General features: G+C 44.6%; 1 protein-coding gene across 1 annotated transcript in view; it reads right to left on the minus strand.

The window, feature by feature from the left end:
• LOC143925418 (sodium/calcium exchanger 1-like) overlaps positions 1-23,847 on the minus strand; it is a 72,106-nt gene extending 48,259 nt beyond the window's left edge. Inside the window, exon 1 of the mRNA XM_077449974.1 lies at positions 23,652-23,847. Within this exon, the coding sequence (XP_077306100.1) occupies positions 23,652-23,847 (196 nt within the window). The remainder of the gene's footprint in view (positions 1-23,651) is intronic.
• Between the last annotated feature and the right edge of the window lie 271 nt (positions 23,848-24,118).

Consider the following 24,118-nt stretch of genomic DNA (forward strand, 5'->3'; position numbering starts at 1 on the left):
AGGCCCCTAACCTTAAAATAGGCCCATTTGCCCAAAAAAATAATAATAACAAAAAGTAAATAAAATCAATCGACTTTGAGGGTCGTGGCTCGGCAACCAGGAGTCACCTACCCCACCACTTGAGGCTCCTATCAAGTATGGTTTCAGAGATACGGGGCTCCTTGCACGGCCAGTTAGGAGCTACATACACAGTGGCCAGTTTAAATACAAGCTGGCACACTCTTTTTGCAACAGACTGAGAAGATAAGCTCACAGTGACTCTCCTCACTTCTTGTCAGAAGCACTGAGTTCAATGGACAGTTTGGAGCCTCCAGAGTTTGACAGGCAGCACCGCCTGTCAAACTAGCCTATTAATTTCAATGGGGACACTCTGCAACGGCAAGCCAAACTCGCTCGCAGTAGCAACATAGTCCAACAATGTAAAAATGGCATTCAATGTAAAAAAAAAAAAAAAGGAGGCGGCAGTAGCATCTAATGAACGCCTGTCAACTTCTGCTATACCACTTGTTGAAAAGCAATCCACCACAGATCACTTTTCAGAGGGCAGTAAGCATTACCGCAAATGTGAAAGAAATACTTCATCCATTTCACACTCACCACCAACCAGGTCCCTCCTCAGTCACTTCCCATGTTAGCCACCTCCCTTCAACTTATATCACAGGTGACCATTTCTCAACCTGCGGATGACAGACCCTACTCCAAAAGATATCACTCACAGTTACTCCCCCCACCCGCTGATTGATATCCCTCTATGACCACCTCACACCCCCTGCTGACAGACCTCCCTCCCCAGCCTGTCCCTACACACCCTCTCACCTGCTGACCTGTGGATGGGGGAATCACTCCCGCGGTGGTATTGTATTTTGCCAGTGGGAAGCCTTCCCTACCCACATAATACAATCATCAGTGTTGCTAACTACAGCTGCCAGCACTGACTGTTTTGGAAAAAATCTGACAGGCTGGTTGTACTCAAGTCGATTAATAGATTGTACAACCAGCTAGCCCATACATGCAGTAGATCTACTTTGGCTGGACTCTGCTTAACCACTTGCTTACTGGGCACTTAAACCCCCCTCAGTCCCAGACCAATTTTCAGCTTTCAGCGCTGATGCACTTTGAATGACAATTGCGCGGGCATACAACACTGTACCCAAATGAAATTTTTATCATTTTTTTCCCACAAATAGAGCTTTCTTTTGGTGGTATTTAGTTACAGCTCGGAGTTTTATTTTTTGCTAAACAAACAAAAAAAGATGCAAAAAAATAAAAAAATAAAATCATGTTTTAATAGTTTGTTATAAAATTTTGCAAACGGGTCATTTTTCTCCTTCATTGAAGTGCGCTGATTAGGCAGCACTGATAGGCTGCATTGGTGGGCACTGATGGGCTGCATTGGTGGGCACTGATGGGCTGCATTGGTGGGCACTGATAGGCTGCACTGGTGGGCACTGATAGGCATAGTTAAGGCGGCACTAATAGGCACAGATAAGGCGGCACCGATGGGCACAGATAAGGCGGCACTGATGGGCAAAGATGGGCACAGATAAGATGGCACGGATGGGTGGCACGGATAAGTGGCACGGATGGGTGGCACGGATGGGCACTGATAGGTACCACAGATAGATGGGACTGATGGGCACTGATAGGTGGCACTGATAGGTGGCTCTGATAGGTGGCACTGCTGGGCACTGATGGGCGGCACTGCTGGGCACTGATGGGCGGCACTGCTGGGCACTGATGGGCGGCACTGGGGTGCAGCACCTTTGAGGCAGATTTTGGTGGCACTGTGGGTGGCACTGCTGGGTGGCACTGTGGGTGGCACTGTGGGCACTGCTGGGTGGCACTGTGGGCACTGCTGGGTGGCACTGTGGGCACTATGGGCACTGCTGGGTGGCACTGACAGGGGGGCACTTACTTTATTTCAGGATGGCACTGCGGGTGGCAGGTGGGCACTGGCAGGGGGCAGGTGTCCGTTTAAATTTCTGGCCGTGATCGGGACTGATGTCCCGAACACGGCCACCGGCGATCGGCTTTTTTTTTTTCTCCTCGCGCTGTCAGCGCGAGGAGGAATACTAGCCGATTACCGGCTCCGTTTTATCACATGATCAGCTGTCATTGGCTGACAGCTGATCACGTGATAAGGGGTCGGGATCGACCCCTTACACGGATCGGTGATCAGGCGAGTCTCACGGACTCGCCGATCACAGAGCACGCCGCGCGCGCCCCTCAGGGGGCGCGCAGGCCGCTCGTAACCGGGACTACGTCAATAGACGTAGTCCCGAAAATGTGGGTCCGCGCTATTGCCGTCATTTTGCAATAGCGCGGTACCCAAGTGGTTAATTGGCTTAATTTCAATCCATGTATGGCCCACAGAATGCAGTCCCTAAACATCCTTCCATAAAACTTTACATTTTTCCTTCCCAGATTCCATCATTCTCCTCACCTGTACAGATTGCCCACTGTCATAACCTCCACAGGTTATGTACACAGGTAGGTACAGGAGTGCCTAGGCACACTCACATACCAGGAAGTGCTATCTTTTAGGAGGAACTAAAGATCTAAGGGCGATTTCTCAGGGTGCTCATTAGACACAATCAACATTTCTAGATGTTCTCTATAACAGCAAATCCTCACTTTTTGAATTCAGGTCCCATTTAAAATTCATCACATTTGTCTGGAGTAGGGATGAGACGAACACCCCCCGGTTCGGTTCGCACCAGAACTTTCGAACGGACCCCAAATTCGTACGAGCGTTAGAACCCCATTGAAGTCTATGGGACTCGAACGTTCGAAATTAAAAGTGTTAATTTTAATGGCTAATATGCAAGATACTGTCCTGAAAAGGGTTTGGGGACCTGGCTCCTGCCCCAGGGGACATGGGTCACTGCAAAAAAACTGGAGCACTGATTTTAATGACGATTAAAATGGAAAAAAAAAAAAAGTGAAATATTCCTTTAAATATGGTGCCTGGGGGGTGTCTGTAGTATGCCTGTGAAGTGCCACGTGTTTCCCGTGTTTAGAACAGTCCCTGCACAAAATGACATTTAACGGAAATAACGTCATTTAAAGCTGCTTGCGGTTTTAATGTTATATCTGGTTCCTGCAATATGGTTGAAAATCATTGAGAAAAATGGCATGGGTAGCCCTCCCTGCCCATTACCAGCCCCTTTGAGTCTTGTACACATATTAAGGGGAACCCCGTACCCATATTAAAAAAAGGAAATACGTATGGCCCCCAGGCCCTATATACTCAGAACAGCAGTATACAGGCGGTGCAAACAAGACAGGGACTGTCTTGTTTTTAAAACTAGCAAGATATTTAGCTAGATAGGTGGATATAGCGGTGTATACTGCGTTCAGAGCACGCAGACAGCACGCACAATCTCCTACCACTGACTGAGAGCTCCATTTAAAACGAGCAAGATATTTAGCTAGATAGGTGGATATAGCGGTGTGTACTGCGTTCAGAGCACGCAGACAGCACGCACAATCTCCTAACACTGACTGACAGCTCTATTATAAAAGATAGATATATTGCTAGATATATAGGTGAATATAGCGGTGTATACTGCGGTCAGGGCACGCAGACAACAACCACTACAGAAGAGCAAGAACGAAAAATCGGCCGATAACGATCGGTGTATACTGTGTTGAAGGTACACAGAACACCCATTAACTGCTACAGATGCCAACACACTACACAAGGCCGCCGCGCTGGTGGCCTTATATAGTGTGGGGCGTGTACTACACAGCCTGAGCTATGATTGGCCACAGGCATCCTGCCTGTGGCCAATCATGGCTCTCCTCGCTGCCAGCGCTGTGATTGGCCAAGCATGCGGGGTCACAGTGCATGCTTGGCCAATCATGTGCCAGCAATGCACTGCGCCATCGCAGTGCATTTTGGGCCGTGAGCGCCACACGAATTTGGTGCGAACGGCCCTTAACGTTCGGAATTCGCCGAACGGGCGAACAGTCGATGTTCGAGTCGAACGTATGTTCGATTCGAACATGAAGCTCATCCCTAGTCTGGAGAGAAATAAACTCCATAACCATAGCGGCTCCGATGTGCCTGTTATATCAACTGTCTGGTCCACATCAGTTGGATTCCAATTCTTAGTTATTCAAAGAGGAACAAACTAGAAAACTCCATCTGTTGTTCTCTCGTGATAAAAGTCTCTTCTAGTGTAATACTGTCCGATTCTGATTAAATTCATACTCAAAAAAAGAATAAAACCCTCACATATACCTAATTCAATAACACGATTACACTCAGAGCAGGCCAGGATGCATATGGAATGAAGGGACTGACTCTGCTGCACATACACTATATTGTCAAAAATATTGGGACACCTGCTTTTAAAGGCACATGCACTTTAATGGCATCCCAGTCTTAGTCTGTAGGGTTCAATATTATGTTTGCCCACCCTTTGCAGCTATAACAGCTTCAACGCTTCTAGGAAGGCTGTCCACAAGGTAAGGGAGTGTGTCTATGGGAATGTTTGACCATTCTTCCAGAAGCGCATTCGTGAGGTCAGGTGCTGATGTGGATAAGAAGACCTGGCTTGCAGTCTCCAATCTAATCCATCCAAAAGGTGTTCTATCTGGTTGAAGTCAGGACTCTGTGCAGGCCGGTCAAGTTCCCCCACCCCAAACTTGCTCATCCATGTCTTTATGGACCTTGCTTTGTGCACTGGTCCAAATCATTTGGTGGAGGGGGGATTATGGCGTGGGGTTGTTTTTCAGGGGTTGGGCTTGGCCCCTTAGTTGCAGTGAAGGGAACTCTTAAGACGTCAGCGTACCAAGACATTTTGGAATTTTCATGCTCCCAACTTTGTGGGAACAGTTTGGGTATGGCCCCTTCCTGTTCCAACATGACTGTGCACCAGTGCACAAAGCAAGGTCCATAAAGACATATATGAGTGAGTTTGGGGTAGAGAAACTTGGCTGGCCTGCACAGAGTCCTAACCTCAACCCGATAGAACACCTTTGGGATGAATTAGAGCAGAGACTGCGAGCCAGGCCTTCTCGTCCAACATCAGTGCCTGACCTCACAAATGTGCTTCTAAAAAGAATGGTCAAACATTCCCATAGACACACTCCTAAACCTTGTGGACAGTCTTCCCAGAAGAGTTGAGACTGTTACAGCTGCAAAGGGTGGGCCAACTCAATATTGAACCCTACGGACTAAGACTGGGATGCTATTAAAGTTCATGTGCGTGTAAAAGCAGGCTTCCCAATACTGTTGACAATATATTAGTGTATGTATAAACTCCTCTAGCTGTCTGCCTATAATACCGGTCAGCAGCACTTTTTGGATAAATTACTTGAAATCCCAACTCTGGGAAACTTACAAATGATCCCTTGAAGTGGGGTTGTGTCCATACTGCAATGGTACATTGCTGTTTAGTCTGGGGGAAAGAAGGGGGAGTTTTGAGGTTTTTAAACAGGGTAAGGTCATACACCTCCATGCCTATTACCAGATAATTAAAACGGGGGAATTGGGACTTTATATGAAACACACTGCTACAATCTGGTAAAATTGGTAGATATATAAAGATCACATTTATTAATTCATATACAGTATCTCACAAAAGTGAGTACACCCCTCACATTTTTGTAAATATTTTATTATATCTTTTCATGTGACAACACTGAAGAAATGACACTTTGTTACAATGTAAAGTAGTGAGTGTACAGCTTGTATAACAGTGTAAATTTGCTGTCCCCTCAAAATAAGCCAACGCATAGCCATTAATGTCTAAACCACTGGCAACAAAAGTATCTACACCCCTAAGTGAAAATGTCCAAATTGGGCGCAAAGTGTCAATATTTTGTGTGGCCACCATTATTTTCCAGCACTGCCTTAAACCTCTTGATCATGGAGTTCACCAGAGCTTTACAGGTTGCCACTGGAGTCCTCTTCCACTTCTCCATGATGACATCAGGGAGCTGGTGGATGTTAGACACCTTGTACTCCTCCACCTTCCATTTGAGGATTCCCCACAGGTGCTCAATAGGGTTTAGGTCTGCAGATGTGGTTGGCCAGTCCATCACCTTAACCTTTAGCCTCAGCTTCTTTAGCAAGGCAGTGGCTGCCTTGGAGGTGTGTTTGGGGTCGTTATCATGTTGGAATACTGCCCTGCGGCCCAGTCTCGGAAAGGAGGGGATCATGCTTTGCTTCAGTATGTCATAGTGCATGTTGGTATTCATGGCTCCCTCAATTAACTGTAGCTCCCCAGTGCCGGCAGCACTCATGCAGCCCCAGACCATGAGACTCCCACCACCATGCTTGACTGTAGGCAAGACACACATGTCTTTGTACTCCTCACCTGGTTACCGCCACACACGCTTGACACCATCTGAACTTTTATCTTGGTTTATTTTGAGTTTATCTTGGTCTCATCAGACCACAGGACATGATATCAGAAATCCATGTCCTTAGTCTGCTTGTCTTCATCAAACTGTTTGCAGGCTTTCTTGTGCATCATCTTTAGAAGAGGCTTCCTTCTGGGATTACAGCCATGCAGACCAATTTCATACAGTGTGCGGTGCATGGTCTGAGCACTGACAGGCTGACACCCCCCCCCACACACACACACACACACACACACACACACACCCCTTCAAGCTCTGCAGCAATACTGGCAGCACTCATACATCTATTTCCCAAAGACAACCTCTGGATATGACACTGAGCATGTCCACTCAACTTCTTTAGTCGACCATTGTGAGGCCTGTTCTGAGTGGAACCTGTCCTGTTAAACCACTGTATGGTCTTGGCAATCTTCTTATAGCCTAGGCCATCTTTATGTAGAGCAACAATTCTTTTTTTCAGATCCTCATAGAGTTCTTTACCATGAAATACTATGTTGAACTTCAAGTGACCAGTATGAGAGAGTGAGAGCGATAACACCGAATTTAACACACCTGCTCCCCATTCCCACATGAGACGTTGTAATACTTACGAGTCACACGACACCAGGGAGGGAAAAAAGCTAATTGGGCCCAATTTGGACATTTTCACTTAGGGTTGTGCTCACTTGTTGCCAGTGGTTTAGACATTAATGGCTGTGTTGAGTTATTTTGAGGGGACAGCAAATTTACACTGTTATACAAGCTGTACACTCACTACTTTGCATTGTAGCAAAGTGTCATTTCTTCAGTGTTGTCACATAAAAATATATAATAAAATATTTACAAAATGTGGGGGATGTACTCACTTTTATGAGATACTGTATGTATATATATTGCTCAATCATAACATAATACAAATTGATAAGGTCCCATTTATTAATTCATCTATGTACACATGTTGCATCATGACATACTACAGTAATAAAAGTAATGCTCATTGGTAGCACATTATTGATTCACAAATGTCCACATGTTCCATCACAGCATGATACAATTTTACGTAATGTTGATCGTGACCTAAATGCCTCTCTAGTCTAACATCAAACTGTCACCATAGAGATGGATCATAACTGCAAAGAATTCATATAAGTGATCTGATGATTAGCACATCATTGTAGTGACGTAGCATCCAAAAGAACTCTACGCGTTTCATGGATTAATCCACTCATCAGGAGCAGATACAAAGTGCATATAACATATCTGCAATGAGATACATAACTGTCAATATAATCTAATAGTTGGCTAAAGAGAGGAGGGGGGAGGGGGACGGGAATAAAGCAACATGCCCACTTTGCACTCTATTCGCCCAAAGCTGACATGAAAAACACAATGTGCAATTTACCTTCTAGCTACTAGAAAGAAAGCAATTGGCCGCTTGTGTGCAGTGCACACTCCATGCCAACCATAAACAGCTGGAACAAGGGGCCAGAAAATGGGCACAGGGCACTACATCCATTCTACAGTATGCATTAGCAGTGGGGGAGGGGGTGCAGCTCCACATCGTCCACCCTTTAACCACTTCAATACAGAGCATTTATACATCCTTCCCAGACCAATTTTTAGCTTTCAGCGCTTTCACACTTTGAATGCCAATTACTCAGTCACTACCAAAACATTTTTTCCTGACGCCTTCATGGCAGCACACACTGGGTTGTGACTCCGCCCCTCACAACCTGACAGGATTGGTTAACTATAAATTTGAAGGGGAGACCCCCTGCTGCATTCTCTTTTTTATCCTCACCTGACAGGTTGGATCGTTCGAGTTTCTAGATACCTACAGATGAATAAGCCTCTTACCGCCTCACCCCAGCAGGTTCAAGCCTCTCCTGTTTGGAAGTCCCTCCTGTACAGTCTCTAAATGAGCTTTATGGAGGGAATCCCCGTTCTGGTGGTCTCAGGGGACGTCGCACGGAGTTTTTTATAAGCTTTAAATAAGCTTTTATTGTGCAGTGGACTCTCCTTTATGTATCCTATCCTTTCCTTATTTTAATGGTACCTTTTTTTTCCTGGAGGAGTTGCTGGGTCTTGCTGTCCTCCAGACAGCTGTCATGGCCGCCGCTAGTGTCCTCATCGCTCTGCGCATGTCTATTTGCAGCTGGATCTTTTTTTCTCCCTGAAGTGAGGGTTTTTTCCCTCTTCCAAGATGGCGCCGGTATCCTCGAGTCATTCTGCGCATGCGCGGAGCGTCATTCGGCGCCGTTATGGCGCCGTTTTTAAAATTACAGCTGTATGCTTCTGCATGCTGCTGTTTACCAAACACTGCCCTGTATCTCTATTGCTGGGCTGGATAAGGTAAGAATATTCTTTTTATCTACTATATCTGCATAGTCTTTGTGTTTGTTCTGCAGGCCTCTTGTTCAGATACTAGTTCTTAAAGGGGCAGGTTTAAAAAAAAAAACGTTTTTTCTTTAAAAAAAAAAAAAAAAAAAAAAAGTGTGTGTTTTTTAATATTTATCTGTTATCGGTATTGCAAGGAAAATTCTTTTTTTCCCTTCAGTCTACTCTGTCTACCTTTTTTCATGGAGTCCACTGCCCACGCAGACCATCGACAACTAGAAAGGTAAGGGGCTCTACTCGTCGTAGGTGAGTATTGAAGAAGGGGAGAAAAAAGAGTGCCGACTGCTAAAGATGCTGCTTTTTTGGCAGCCCTACCAGATCAAGAGGAGCAAGTTCCAGGCATGGAAGAGGCTCAAGTCGCACTTCCAGTAGGAGATCGCACAGAAGTCGCTCCAGGTCCTCATCTCGTCAGAGACATGGTCGCTCCCACCACGGTCGCCCTCGGCATAGCCGCTCAGACCACAGGTCTCCTTCCTCTCATCACAGCCATCACGCCAGACCCGCAGCTAACGCCTGCTGGATATGTGGCGCACCGGCCCTTCCGGAGAAGCTTGCCTGCCGCTCTTGCTTCAATGAAGCAACTAAGGAGAAGGAAGCAGACGCTAGAATTGCGACTGACCTTATTAGGGAATCAGTACGTGAATCTATTTTGGCGACAGCAGGAGGTGGCAGGTCCTAGCACATCCACTGCAAACCCATATCACTCCCAGGCTTCGGAATCATCTTCAGATAATGACGGCCAGGAGATGTCTGCAGGATTTGATTTTTCTTTGGTAGAGCCATTTGCAAGATCAGTCAAAGAGGCTATCGGCTGGGAGGATATTATTTCTGAGCCTCAGAAAACCCGCAAATATTTTCCCAATTTAAAAAGACGACCAGAGTCCTTCCCATTTATTGAGGAACTCAGGGATCTTATTAAAGACGAGTGGGAATCAGACAAACGACCAAGCATCGCTAACAGATTAGCGAAAATGTATCCTCTGGACGAATCAAAGGTTAAACCTTTAGTTAATGCTCCCATAGTGGATTCCTCCCTGATGCGTCTGGCCCGTCATGTCACTTTACCCATCGAAGATGCGGTCCCTTTTAAAGACGTACTGGACCGTAAGATGGACTTGGAATTAAAGAAAGCGTATTCCATGGGGCCGGCTATTACCACGGCAGCGGTGGATAGAGCAATTTCTGGATGGGCTACTAAATTGGAGAAGGATCTTCTAGAAGGTGCAGAAATGGAGAAATTAGTCTCTTCTTTGCAAGAGATTAGATTGGCAGGTGACTTTGTAGCAGAGGCCTCAGTGGACATCATAAGGTCCTCGGCCAGAACAATGTTGGCATCAGTGACAGCAAGGAGGGCCTTATGGCTGAAGCCATGGATGGCCGATACAGCCTCCAAAATTAATTGGTGCAAGATCCCTTATGATGGTTCTAATCTCTTTGGGGCCAAACTGGACTCGGCTATTTCCAAAGTCACAGGAGGGAAGTCTGGGCTGATTCCCTCTGATAGAAGACCCAAGGCTCAGAAAGGGCCTTCTTTTAGGCGAAACCTTCCGGATAAGTATAGGGAGTCCAGATCCTACCGTCCCGGCAGAGAATTCAGGAGGGATTGGAAGAATACTAAGCCTTCCTTTCTGAGAATGCAGAGGACCATGGCTACACCCGCAGGGGAGCATCCAAAGTCCTTTTGAAAGTTTGCCCGCTCACCCAGCCCAGGTGGGCGCCAGGCTAAGAGGGTTTCTTCAGATCTGGACAAGACATATACAGGACATTTGGGCACTGTCCACAATCAAGTATGGGCACAAATGGGGGTTCATGAACGGGTTTCCAGGAAACCACTTTCAGCCTACCAGACTGCCTTCCACACTATTCAGGAAGAATCTCCTCATAGAATATGTAGCAGATTTAAAACAGAAGGGGGCTATTGTGGAGGTTCCATCGACTTAAAGAGGGAGAGGCTTCTACTCTCCGTTATTTTTGGTGAAAAAAAGGACAGGAGATTTTCGTCCAGTACTGGATCTCAAGAGGCTCAACAGGAACATCAAAATAGAAGCCTTCAAGATGGAGAGTCTCCAGTCCATACTCTTAGCAATAAGTCTGGGCGATTGGATGCTGTCCGTAGATTTGTCGGACGCCTATCTTCACATCCCAATACTTCCGACCTTTCAGAAATTTCTTCGGTTCACCATCAATCATTCCCATTTCCAGTTTCGGTGCCTTCCATTCGGCATTTCGTCAGCTCCCAGGACTTTTACCAAAATTCTCCTACCATTAGTAGCATCCCTCAGGGGGAAAGGTCTTCGAATTCACCATTATTTAGACGACATCCTACTGTTAGCAAAAAGTCGAGAGTTATTGCTTCAGCATCGGGAAATTCTTCTTTCAACTCTCCACAACTTCGGATGGATCGTCAATTTGAAAAAAAGCAGTTTACAACCCACTCAGAAGATGGTGTTTCTAGGAGCACATCTGGACACCGAACTGAACAGAGTTCAGTTCCCACAGGCAAAGATTCAGCTCCTAATTCAAAAGATGCGGAGACTGCTGTCAGCAAGTCATCTGTCAGCCAGGGTCTGTCTAAGCATGCTGGGATCCATGTCAGCCACCATACCCATGGTGCAATGGTCCCAATGGCACATGAGGACTCTGCAAAACTCCTTTCTCAAACAGTGGAATGGAGTGTCCATGCATCAGACCATTGTCATCTCCAAGTCGGTGAAACGATCAGTATGGTGGTGGACACACCAGAACAATTTAGAGAAATACAAGCCAATAGTCCCTCCAGACCCAGAAGTGGTGACTTCGGATGCTTGCCAGAGCGGCTAGGGAGGATACTACCAGGATCTAGCAGTCCAAGGCCAGTGGCAGTTCCAAGCCCTAGGAGTAGTTTCCAATATTTTGGAGCTCAGGGCGGCCTTTCATGCCCTAACGGCATTCACGTCTCTGCTCTCGGGGAAGAGTGTGCTTATCAGGATGGACAACAAGGTGGCAGTATCTTATGTGCAGAGACAGGGAGGTACAAGAAGTGTTACCTTGATGGAGGAAGTTCGTCCCATTTTAGAATGGGCCCAAGTTCACCTAACGGACTTAAGAGCAGTATATGTCCCAGCAACGCAGAATGCATTGGCCGACTATCTGAGTCGGAAGCCGTTGTCCAACAACGAGTGGTCTTTGAGTCCTCAAATTTTTTCTCTCCTGACGGAAACCTGGGGGACACTGGAGATAGATCTAGCGGCCACTCCTTTAAACACCAAATGTCACAGGTTCCTGTCGAGGAATCCGTTTCCATCAGCCGAGGGAATAGACTGTCTGATACATCCATGGAGTTTCAAGTTGGGATACATATTCCCGCCTACTCCTCTAATTGCGAGGTTCCTGTCCAGACTTCGGAGGTCCTCAGTAACGGTAATCGCAGTAATCCCATTCTGGCCGAGGAGGCCGTGGTTTACAACCCTTCTACAGCTCAGTGTCCAGCCACCAATTGTTCTGCCACTAGAACCAAACCTTCTCTCACAGGGACAGTTCCTTCATCCTGCTCCCGAGAGGTTACATCTGATGGCCTGGAAGTTGAAAGGTCTAGGCTGAGGGCGCAAGGCTGTTCCCAGGAGGTCATTTCTACCTTAATGCAGGCTCGGAAAGTTTCCACGAATTCCATCTATGCTAGGATTTGGGAAAAGTTCTGCCTTATGGCCCGAGAAAGAAATTGGAATCCTCTTGCTCCGGGACCACCTCAAATTCTGGAGTTCCTTCAGTCGGGAATTAACAAAGGCCTCAGTTCAAGCGCCCTCAAGGTGCAGGTTTGGGCTCTCTCTGCTAAAACAGGCACAAAATGGGCTTTTCATCCCCTGGTCATCCAATTTCTTAAGGCTAGTCTGAAGATAAAGCCTCCTAGGAAGCCTATGTTTCCATCATGGGATCTGTCGGTAGTTCTTCATGCTTTTTCTAATCCACCGTTTATTCCTGTGGAATCTATTTCACTATGGGACTTGACTTTGAAGCTTGCTTTTCTAATTGCCATAACATCAGCCAAGAGAGTGTCGGAAATTCAAGCCCTGGTTATTTCAGAGCCTTATCTGGTTTCCTTTCCAGACAGGGTAGTTCTTAGACCCTCAGATCATTTCATACCCAAAGTGGCTTCTTCCTTTCACTATAACCAAGATATTGTCCTTCCATCCTTCACTGATGATCAGGGAGATCCTCATCCGCTGGACATTAAATCCACCATCACCAACTACTTGTCAGCTACTATCTCCTTTAGGAAGACAGACTCTCTCTTGATTATTCCTCATGGAACTAGACGCGGACTGCCAGCTTCCTCACGCACTATTGCGTCCTGGTTGGTAAGAGCCATTAAAAAGGCATATTCCACGCAACATTTGGCGATTCCAGAAGACATCAGGGCTCATTCTACTAGGGCAGTGGCTACTTCTTGGGCGGCATATTGCAGAGTTTCTCCTAAGACGATTTGTAGGGCAGCAACATGGTCTTCTGAGCATACTTTCATTTCTCACTATAAAGTGAACTCTGCCCATTTGTCCTTGGCAGATTTTGGTAGATCTGTTATTAGAGCCAACTCTTCGGCATTGTAGGAATTAAATATTTTTTGCATTTACCCACCCGTCTGGCGAGTTATTTCCCAGTGTGTGCTGCCATGAAGGCGTCAGGAAAACGGAAAATTGTATACTCACCTTTCCGTAATTTTCCTTTCCTGACGCATCTTCATGGCACCACACAATTCCCTCCCGTTTGTTTAGTTTATGATGATATTTACAGAGAATGCAGCAGGGGGTCTCCCCTTCAAATTTATAGTTAACCAATCCTGTCAGGTTGTGGGGGCAGAGTCACAACCCAGTGTGTGGTGCCATGAAGATGCGTCAGGAAAGGAAAATTACGGAAAGGTGAGTATACAATTTTCCGTTTTTTTCATACAAATAGAGCTTTCTTTTGGTGGTATTTAATCACCACTGGATTTTATATTTTTTGCAACATACGGGAAAAAAGAGCAAACATTTTGAAAAAAAAGCACTTTTTTTTCGTTTCTATGATAAAATTTTGCAAATAAGTAATTTTTGTTCATAAATTTGGGCTAAAATTTATATTGCTACATCTCTTTGGTAAAAATAACTTAAATTAGTGGATATTATTTAGTCTCTGTGAAAGTTATAGAGTCTACAAGCTATGGTGCAAATCATTAAAAGTTGATCACATCTGATCACACCTGATGCACTGAGGACCTATCTCATTTCTTGAGGCTCTGAAATGTCAGGAAAGTACAAATACCCCCCCCCCCCAAATGACCCCTTTTTGAAAAGTAGACAATCCAAGGTATTTAGTAAGAGGCCTGGTGAGTTTTTTGAAGTTGTAATTTTTGAAAAGTTTTTGAAAACGTGGAAAGAAAATGAAAACATATTTTTTTTTTTACACAAAGTGGTCAATTTATAAGATATTTCTAACTCAAAGCATGTATATAGCAAAAATTACACTCCAAAACATATTCTGCTACTCCTCCTGTGTATGGCAATACCACGTGTGAGACTTTTGCACAGCCTGGCCACATACAGAGGACCAACATGCAGGGAGCATCGTCAGGCGTTCTAGGAGCATAAATTACACCTCTAATTTCCTAGCGACCTATTACACTTTTGAATGCCCTGGAGCACCAGGACAGTCAAATTACCCACAAATTGACTCCATTTTGGAAAACAAACACTCCAACATATATTCTATGAAGCATTATGAGTCTTTTGAACAGTTAATTTTTTTACACAACGTTTTCAGAAAACGTGGAAATAAAATGAAAATCTTTTTTTTAGTTTTTATTTTATTTTTTTACACAAAGTTGTCAATTTATAAGATATTTCTAACACATAGCATGTATATAACAAAAATGACACCCCAAAACACATTCTGCTACTCCTCCTGAGTATGGCAATACCACGTGTGAGACTTTTGCACAGCCTGGCCACATACAGAGGCCCAACATTGAAGTAGTACCTTAAGGCGTTCTAGGAGCATTGATTACACATATCATTTCATTCCTACCTATCACACTTTTGAAGGTCCTGGAGCACCAGGACAATGGAATTACCCACAAAATTACCCCATTTTGAAAAGAAAACACCCCAATGATGAGGCATTGGCACTATGAGGCATTGGCTGCAGATAGGTAGTCAGGTACTCTGATGGGCTGCAGATACGTACTCGGCTACTCTGGTGGCTGGAGACAGGTACTCGGGTACTCCGATGGGCTGGTGACAGGTACTCGGGCACTTTGATGGCCTGGTGACAGGTACTTTGGTACTCTGATGGCCTGGTGATAGGTACTCGGATAATCTGATGACCTGGTGACAGGTACTCGGGTACTCTGATGGCCTGGTGCCAGGTAGTCGGGTACTCTTATGGCCTGGTGACAGGTACTCCGGTACTCTGATGGGCTACAGATAGGTACTCAGGCTGAGACAGGTACTCAGATGGACTGTGATAGGTACTCAGATGAACTGTGACAGATACTCAGATGGGCTTTGACTGATACTCATGTACTCAGGTGAACTGTGACAGGTACTCGGGTACTTGGATGAACTGTGACAGGTACTTGGGGACTCAGATGAACTGTGACAGGTTCTCAAATGGACTGTGACAGGTAATCGGGTACTTAGGTACTCAGATGGACTGTGACAGGTACTCGGGTACTCAGATGAACTGTGACAGGTACTCGGGTACTCAGATGAACTGTGACATTTACTTAGATGGACTGTGACAGATACTTGTGTACTCAGATGAACTCTGACAGGTACTCGGGTACTCAGATGGGCTGTGACAGATACTCGGGTACTTAGATGGATTGTGACAAGTACTCGGGTACTCAGATGAACTGTGATAGGTACTCGGGTACTCAGATGGGCTATGACAGGTACGTGGGTATTCAGATGGTCTGTGACAGATACTCGGGTACTCAGATGAACTGTGACAGGTACTCAGGTACTCAGATGGGCTGTGACAGGTACTCGGATACTCAGACTGTGACAGGTACTCGGGTACACAGATGGACTGTGACAGGTATTCAGGTACTCAGATGGGCTGTGACAGGTACTCAGATGGACTGTGACATGTACTCGGGTACTTTGATGGATGGTGACAGGTACTTTGATAGCTGGTGACAGGTACTTTGATGGATGATGACAGGTACTTTGATGGCTGGTGACAGGTACTTTGATGGGTGATGCCTCATACTTGCCAACTATCCCAGTTTAAATTCCCTCACCCCTTGGAGTTTCAGTCTTGTGCTGTGTCCCGATATCTCAGTGTGAAGTGCTGTTTCTAATTCTGCCCAGCTCTGGCATATTGTTGTGAACAGATGACTCACCTGTAGACCATGTGTTTACATGTAAATAACCGTCATTCATATGTAAATAGTCGTGGCATTACTGAGTAAATAGCTGCGACCGGAGGCATTGATATGTAAATAAAGGCGGCATTCATATGTATATCATGTTCCCCTGCTGTAACCTCTAGCAGCCAATCAGTGCATTCAGGCCAAAGAGTTCAAACTTTGTTTCATCAGACCAGAGAATTTTGTTTTTCATGGTCTGAGAGTCTTTCAGGTGCCTTTTGGCAAACTCTTGGCAGGCTGCCATGTGTCTTTTACTGAGGCTTCCGTCTGGCCACTCTACCACACGGCCTGATTGGTGGAGTGCTGCAGAGATGGTTGTTCTTCTGGAAGGTTCTCCTCTCTCCAAAGAGAAATGTTTTCGTCGCTTGGGAGGGTACCGAGGATGCTTTGATCAAATTTTTCGACACTTTGAATATAAATAATTTTAATCTAAAATTCACTATGATTCAAGATGTAAAGTGCGTTACTTTCTTGGATGTAAAAATTGAACAGGATTTTAAAGGTAACTTGATTAGTAACCTTTACAGAAAAAGTACGGCGATGAACACAGTCCTCCATGCGGCTAGCTTCCACGCCACATCCCTAAAGAATTTTATTCCGTATGGACAGTACCTTCGTTTGCAGAGGAACTGTTCCAGCGAGAGCCTTTTCAAAGCAGAAGCTGGAAAGATTCAAAATCGCCTTCTGGATTGTGATTACAGCCGTTGCTGTCTAAGCAAGGCGTATAACCGTACGATCAGACAGACACAAGAGACTTTGTTATCTAAACCTGTTGCTGAAAAAAGTAAGAAAAGTAATTTCACATGGATGATTATGTGCTTTTTATTACAACACGAACAGATCCAGAGCATTTTAAGTAGACATTGGCCTATCCGTACAGATGATGAAAAAGTGAAGCAGTTCATTTCTCCTTTTCCATCTGTCACCTTTAAACGGGTTTCGTCCCTTAAAGATAAATTAGTAAAAAGCAAATATCAAAAATCTAACAAGAAACATTGTTCAACGTATGGTACGTTCCCATGCGGACATTGTGCACATTGCCCATTGATTAAAAAAGAAAAAATCTTTACTCTCCCTAATTGTGAAGTCTTTAAACCCAAACACTTTGCAAACTGTCAAACTTGCTGAGTAGTTTATCTTATGACCTGCACATGTGGAGCATTTTACGTAGGTAAAACAAAGCAAAGATTTTGGTATAGAACATCAAAACGCATCTATAGTATGGAGATAGGTAACATCTATCTCCCTCTGGGGAGACACGTGGTCACGAAACATCACTATAAAATGCCGAAGGTTTCCTTCACCGTTCTCGACGGGATGCATATTCCAATTCAAGGCGGTGATTGGAATAAGAAATTACTGCAAATTGAACAAAAATGGATATATAGGCTTCAGGCCACAATATATCCAGGTCTCTTTCATTTGCACCTTTTTTGAAGGGCTACTGTTCAGGCAAAACAAGCTAGCAAAGGATAGTTTTGGACAGAGTATATGGTGTAGACAAAAGTGTATTAATCAAATTATGTGTTTTGTTTTGTATTCATTATTACTATCCCAAAATTGTGGGTCCGATACGCCCACCCGGTTGCATTATGGCACATGCAGGGGATTTCCCTGTTTCCTATTAAGCAAAATTGTCACTACGAAATATAAATAAAAGATAGTATGTGAAAGTGGTATGCATTTAATAGCTCTTTTCACCTTCAGTTTGGAGCACAAGTCCCCAGCTGCAGATGTCCAACTTACTTGGATGTTTTTTTTCTTGCTCATTTGAATTGTGCCCACTTGAAATCTTTTTAAGATTCTTAGGGTTTTCATAATTAATATGATCATACTAATGTTCCCCTAAGCATCATATGAGATATGACAGTGTTTCTGTCCTAGCTCAGATAAATCCAACATTATTTGAGAGACTATGCCATACACAGAGTTCTGGCATAAAAAATGATTAATACATAATTTCCATATTAAATAAAATGATCATAATTGTTAATGTAAATGATGGCAATGATAAGTTTAGAAATTCGGTATAAATTACTGCAAATGAAAAATTTTATGTTTTTTTGCTTGCTTTTCTTCTTTTTTTCCTTTCTCTCTTCTTCTCAGATTTTCTTGGATCCAGCGGCCATGTCCCGGTCCAGCCTCCTATATATGTGTGTGTGGGGGGTGTGGCGAGGGCTTGTTGGGGGGCCCTCACGGCATGGGGGAGAGGAGGAGGTAGGGATTTACAATGTTCACTTCCTAGTCTGTGCGGTCCATTAATGGACTGCATGGAACTCAATCCCACGGCGGTGGAATTCTGTGATCGCCGTTGGACGTTGGGGTGATTTGCACGTGCGTGTGGGTTCCGTCTCGCTCCCTGCACTGCGTCCACACTGCGCATGTGCGTCATTTTTCGCTGTTTGGTGATACTTCGCGCCTGCGCGGTGGGGCCATCCCGCTCTTGGCGCTGCAGTTGCACTGCACGTGTGTGGTTGTTTTCACCCCTGATGTCACGCCGTTTGTGTCAGCGGCGTCGGGGGTTCCCGGGACACATCTGTGTGTCTTCTAGAACGCCGAGGCGATCACGGTGGGGTCGCTGTTTCAGCGGCCATCAATTCCCATGGTGTGGATGTTCAAGGGGGTGGGATCTTGCTCACACCAGGTATTAATTACACTAACTATAAGTAATACAGTGCCTTGCGAAAGTATTCGGCCCCCTTGAACTTTTCAACCTTTTGCCACATTTCAGGCTTTAAACATAAAGATATAAAAATGTTATTTTTTGTGAAGAATCACCAACAAGTGGGACACAATTGTGAAGTGGAACGAAATCTATTGGATTTTTGAAACTTTTTTAACTAATAAAAAAATGAAAAGTGGGGCGTGCAAAATTATTCGGCCCCCTTGCGTTAATACTTTGTAGAGCCACCTTTTGCTGCAATTACAGCTTTAAGTCGCTTGGGGTATGTCTCTATCAGTTTTGCACATCGAGAGACTGAAATTCTTGTCCATTCTTCCTTGCAAAACAGCTCGAGCTCAGATAGGTTGGATGGAGAGCGTTTGTAAACAGCAGTTTTCAGCTCTTTCTACAGATTCTCGATTGGATTCAGGTCTGGACTTTGACTTGGCCATTCTAACACCTGGATACGTTTATTTGTGAACCATTCCTTTGTAGATTTTGCTGTATGTTTGGGATCATTGTCTTGTTGGAAGATAAATCTCCGTTCCAGTTTCAGGTCTTTTGCAGACTCCAACAGGTTTTCATCCAGAATGGTCCTGTATTTGGCTGCATCCATCTTCCCCTCAATTTTAACCATCTTCCCTGTCCCTGCTGAAGAAAAGCAGGCCCAAACCATGATGCTGCCACCACCATGTTTGACAGTGGGGATGGTGTGTTGAGGGTGATGAGCTGTGTTGCTTTTACGCCAAACATATCATTTTGCATTGTGGGTAAAAAGTTGGATTTTGGTTTCATCTGACCAGAGCACCTTCTTCCACATGTTTGGTGTGTCTCCCAGGTGGCTTGTGACAAACTTTAGACGAGACTTTTTATGGATATCTTTGAGAAATGGCTTTCTTCTTGCCACTGTTCCATAAAGGCCAGATTTGTGCAGTGTACGACTGATTGTTGTCCTATGGACAGACTCTCCCACCTCAGCTGTAGTTCTCTGCAGTTCATCCAGAGTGATCATGGGCCTCTTGGCTGCATCTCTGATCAGTCTTCTCCTTGTCTGAGCTGAAAGTTTAGAGGGACGGCCAGGTCTTGGTAGATTTGCAGTGGTCTGATACTCCTTCCATTTCAAAATGATCGCTTGCACAGTGCTCCTTGGGATGTTTAAAGCTTGGGAAATCTTTTTGTATCAAAATCCGGCTTTAAACTTCTCCACAACAGTATTACGGACCTGCCTGGTGTGTTCCTTGGTCTTCATGATGCTCTCTGCGCTTTCAACAGAACCCTGAGACTATCACAGAGCAGGTGCATTTATAAAGAGACTTGATTACACACAGGTGGATTCTATTCATCACCATCAGTCATTTAGGACAACATTGGATGATTCAGAGATCCTCGCTGAACTTCTGGAGTGAGTTTGCTGCACTGAAAGTAAAGGGGCCGAATAATTTTGCACGCACCACTTTTCAGTTTTTTATTTGCTAAAAAGGTTTAAAATATCCAATAGATTTCGTTCCACTTCACAATTGTGTCCCACTTGTTGGTGATTCTTCACAAAAAATTAAAATTTTATATCTTTATGTTTGGGGAATTTTTCAAATGATTTCATTATTCTGTGTCACGGGTTTAGTGCAATTCTTTATATTTTCGTTTACCCAAACTACTTCAATTGGCTGTATGCATGATAAACAGCCCAATTGAGTGCACACAGTAGGCTAACAACACTGTTGCTAATTACAAAGCAGTGACTTTGCATTGTAAGTCCTCATCAGGAAGTGCTGGTACTGGCAGGATCTCCAGGTAAGAAAATTGGCAAAAGATTCACACAAAAGGATTTGCTTTACCCGTTGCCGCCCAGCAGAATGGCAGAATGACGCCAGGGCTGGCTTTTTGTCAATCCGGGTGGACATCATATGACACGGGGCTGTGCTGTGGCGTGATCTGTCACCGACTGTGTCTACCAGACACAGCTGATGACTGATCACTGTAGCAGTCCACTGTACCATGTGGCAGCTATAATCAATCACAGCAGGTCACATGACAGATGATGGATGGCTTCCTATCAAGCCATCCATTGTGTACAATTGTGTTGCTAGCTGTTATTGGTCACAGTGATCACATAGTACAGACTGGGCCAATCACAACTAGTTACAACAAAACAAACTGAATCCATTTCATTCTTTAAAATGCTTGCTTTTAGTAAAGAAATTAATTGCGGGGGGGCGTGGTCAGGCAGCGGATGTAGCCGGACACTTCCTCTGTCTCCTCTGCCAAAAATCTGCTTGGTTGGCATCACAATCTTTATTGCACCAGCTGTCTGCAGCTAACTGAAATCAAGCGTTTCTTCTTGCAACAAGCATGCTTTACATACTATAATATATGTAGCAAGGACCCAGGACTCCTTCAGTCCAATGAGAACCTCCAGAGCCTTGAGTTGTCAATCTCCCTCCACATGGAGTGGGTCGTAAGGCATAGTAGGTGCAGAGCATGTGTTTGGATTGTAGTGAGAAAACCACACAGGGAGAAGATATACGGTAAACTTCAACACAAGCATTAGCATGTTGGGGAACTGAACCAGCAACCCCAGTGCTACTAGACAGAATCACCACCCACTTAGCCAGCAGGCAGCCTCTCCAATGTAGAGACACCTAGGGTGTGCCACCTGTCCAGGATTCAGCCGGACAGTTCAGGTTTTGAAACAAGTGTCAGGGTTTCAGTCCACCTGAGACCCGGCCATGTTACCCGGACCAGGCTGTGGTTCCCCAAGTAACCAAGATAGTCATAAACAAATCTGTTGCCGCCAAAGGCGGCTGTTTTGATGATGACAGCAAGGGTAATTTGGCCGCACCACTCCTTGGGGCACTCAAATGTGCCAGACTTCTACAGGACAGCCATGCAGGGAAAAGCATCCAGCAAGATGCCACATCTGCACAGATAAGAGCGCTGTCTCCTATGACAACAGTCTCCAACGGTTTCCAATACAAGTGTAACAGTTGCTTCAGGTAATTAAGGCAAGTTCATGCCTATCGGGTATGCTGATAAAAATCTTTTAACTATTTTTCTAACAATTGTATTTTTGCTGCAAAAGAACCCCACTGGGGGAGATTTTCCCATATTGTAACTCATTTGGGATGGCAGTGTCTATTTCACTCTTATCATGTGTCTCTCCCATGCAATCTTTATAATATATGCCGTTTTACAATCCAGGCTTGAGGAGTTTAGAATTACATTGGACTCCATTAGAATGCTTAGCTACATCAGTCCACCCAGATACTTTATGAGTACTATACTGACGTAGATACTTTAGAGTAATGTCACTCCGTCCCCCATAAATATATGAGGGAAACAATACACAGCAGGGGACTCCACACCTCTCCCAAGCTTAGATACCCTATACAGTAATACCTCAGATTTCGAGTAATGTGGTTTACGAGCGTTTCACAATACGAGTTATAATTTTTTTTAAATCCTGACTCGGTTTGCGAGCGTTGTCTCACAAGATGAGCAGGATTCAAGCCTCTGGGGTGTGCAGTACCACATTTGACCAGAGGTGACACTTGGAGCCGTTCAGAGACACTCAGAAAAAGTGTTCTCCGTGTGTTTCCGAATGTCTCCGGTGCCCCCCACCTCTGGTTACATGCAGTACTGCATACACTAGCAGTGCCACTGGAACAGATTATCTGAGTTTCCACGGGAAACTCGCTTGGATATACAAGTGCTTTGGATTACAAGCATAATCCAAGGTACCACTGTATTATTAAAGTAGGGTTGGGGTTCAAAGTAGACTGTTCATCCACATGGCATTCTGCAATCCCAGTATCCCCACAATGGGCAGTGATTGCACCATGTGCGGAAGTGTATTCAGTACTGCATACACTAGCAGTGCCACTGGAACAGATTATCTGAGTTTCCATTGTTTCCCATGGGGAAACTCGCTTGGACTATCCTCTGCTCCAAGTATTCACAAGGGTCCTAGCACCTCTTCCTTCCCTCCAACACAACATCTTTTTGAAAAAAACAACAAGATCCCGAAAGCCTTAAATGCCTCCCTATGCCAAATTACCACTATTGAGCTGCATACGTTAAACACGTGTCATAAGTTTGTGCAAAGTAAAATAAAACAAAAAAGATGTTTGGAATCACAGATGGATATAGAAGCATGCCAGTAGAATGATCACTGGAGATCACGTATATGCATTTATTTCACGCAGTGTCAGCAGAAGTGTTTCAAATCACATATAGGACTGGTTGCTATTAAGTACTGTTTACCATTAGGGATTGTGTATGGTTTATGCATATGCACTTTTGACACTATTTGTGTAATATTATTGTCATGACTTCCTATGCACATGCACTTTTGACACTGTTTGTGTAACAATATTTTTTATCATGTTTTTATGTTCTCTCATGTTTTTTATGATTGATATATTTTTCTGAACACAGAAGCACTTTTATGTAAAAGGGGTTTGCATACCCCCACTGAGAATTTGTTCAGCATTTATTGCACTTGTGCACTTTACTTATATCAGTTGTGTGTATATATTATGCACATCATCATCATCATTTTTTTGCCTGTGGGTTTATGATTATAAACTAGGACACAGACTTAATAGGTGTAGCACTATTTTAGCACAACATCTTGTTGACCTATAAGAAGCAAGCTCCTGTACAGCCAAGCAAGGAACTCCCTATCTTGGTGGCTTTTAAGTCCAGCCCTAACAACAGAGTGGCATTTTCTGCCCTATTACTGGAAAGTGATAACAACCGATGCCAGCCTATCAGGCTGTGGAGGTGCGTTTCCTCACAGTCCAGGAAAATTGTAAAAGCAAGAAAAGCCACTTCCAGAAAGATCTGCTATCATACCTGGAAAGCCTTCTTTGCCTGGCGTAAACACTTTCCCTTCAGTCCCACAGATTACACTGTGCCTCACATTCTGGCCTTCTTGACCAAAACTTGGCCTTACGCACTCTGAAAGGACAGGCCTCAGCATTGTCCATTCTCTTTCAAAGACCCCTAGCATCACTCTCTTGTAAAAACTTTTCATCAAGGTGTATCCCATTAATTTCCCCTTTGCAGCACCCTGTGCTTCCTTGGGATCTCAACTTGGTTCTCTCTGCCATTGCAAAACCCCCCTTTGAACCCATCAGGAATATCCTCTTAGCTGACCTTTCCTGCGAAGTAGCCTTTGCAGTTGCTATCACATTTGTCAGATATGTCTCTGAGCTAGCAGTTTTCTCCCGTAAGGAGCCGTTTCTAATACTTCACAAAGACAAGGTTGTTTTATGCCTAAAAACATTATTTCTTCCCAAGGTGGTATCAATCTTCCCCCT

This window comes from Lithobates pipiens, unplaced genomic scaffold (genome assembly GCF_037356315.1).
Source record: "Lithobates pipiens isolate NorthernLeopardFrog02 unplaced genomic scaffold, aLitPip1_a1.2 Scaffold_10, whole genome shotgun sequence".
Taxonomy (NCBI): Eukaryota; Metazoa; Chordata; class Amphibia; order Anura; family Ranidae; genus Lithobates; species Lithobates pipiens.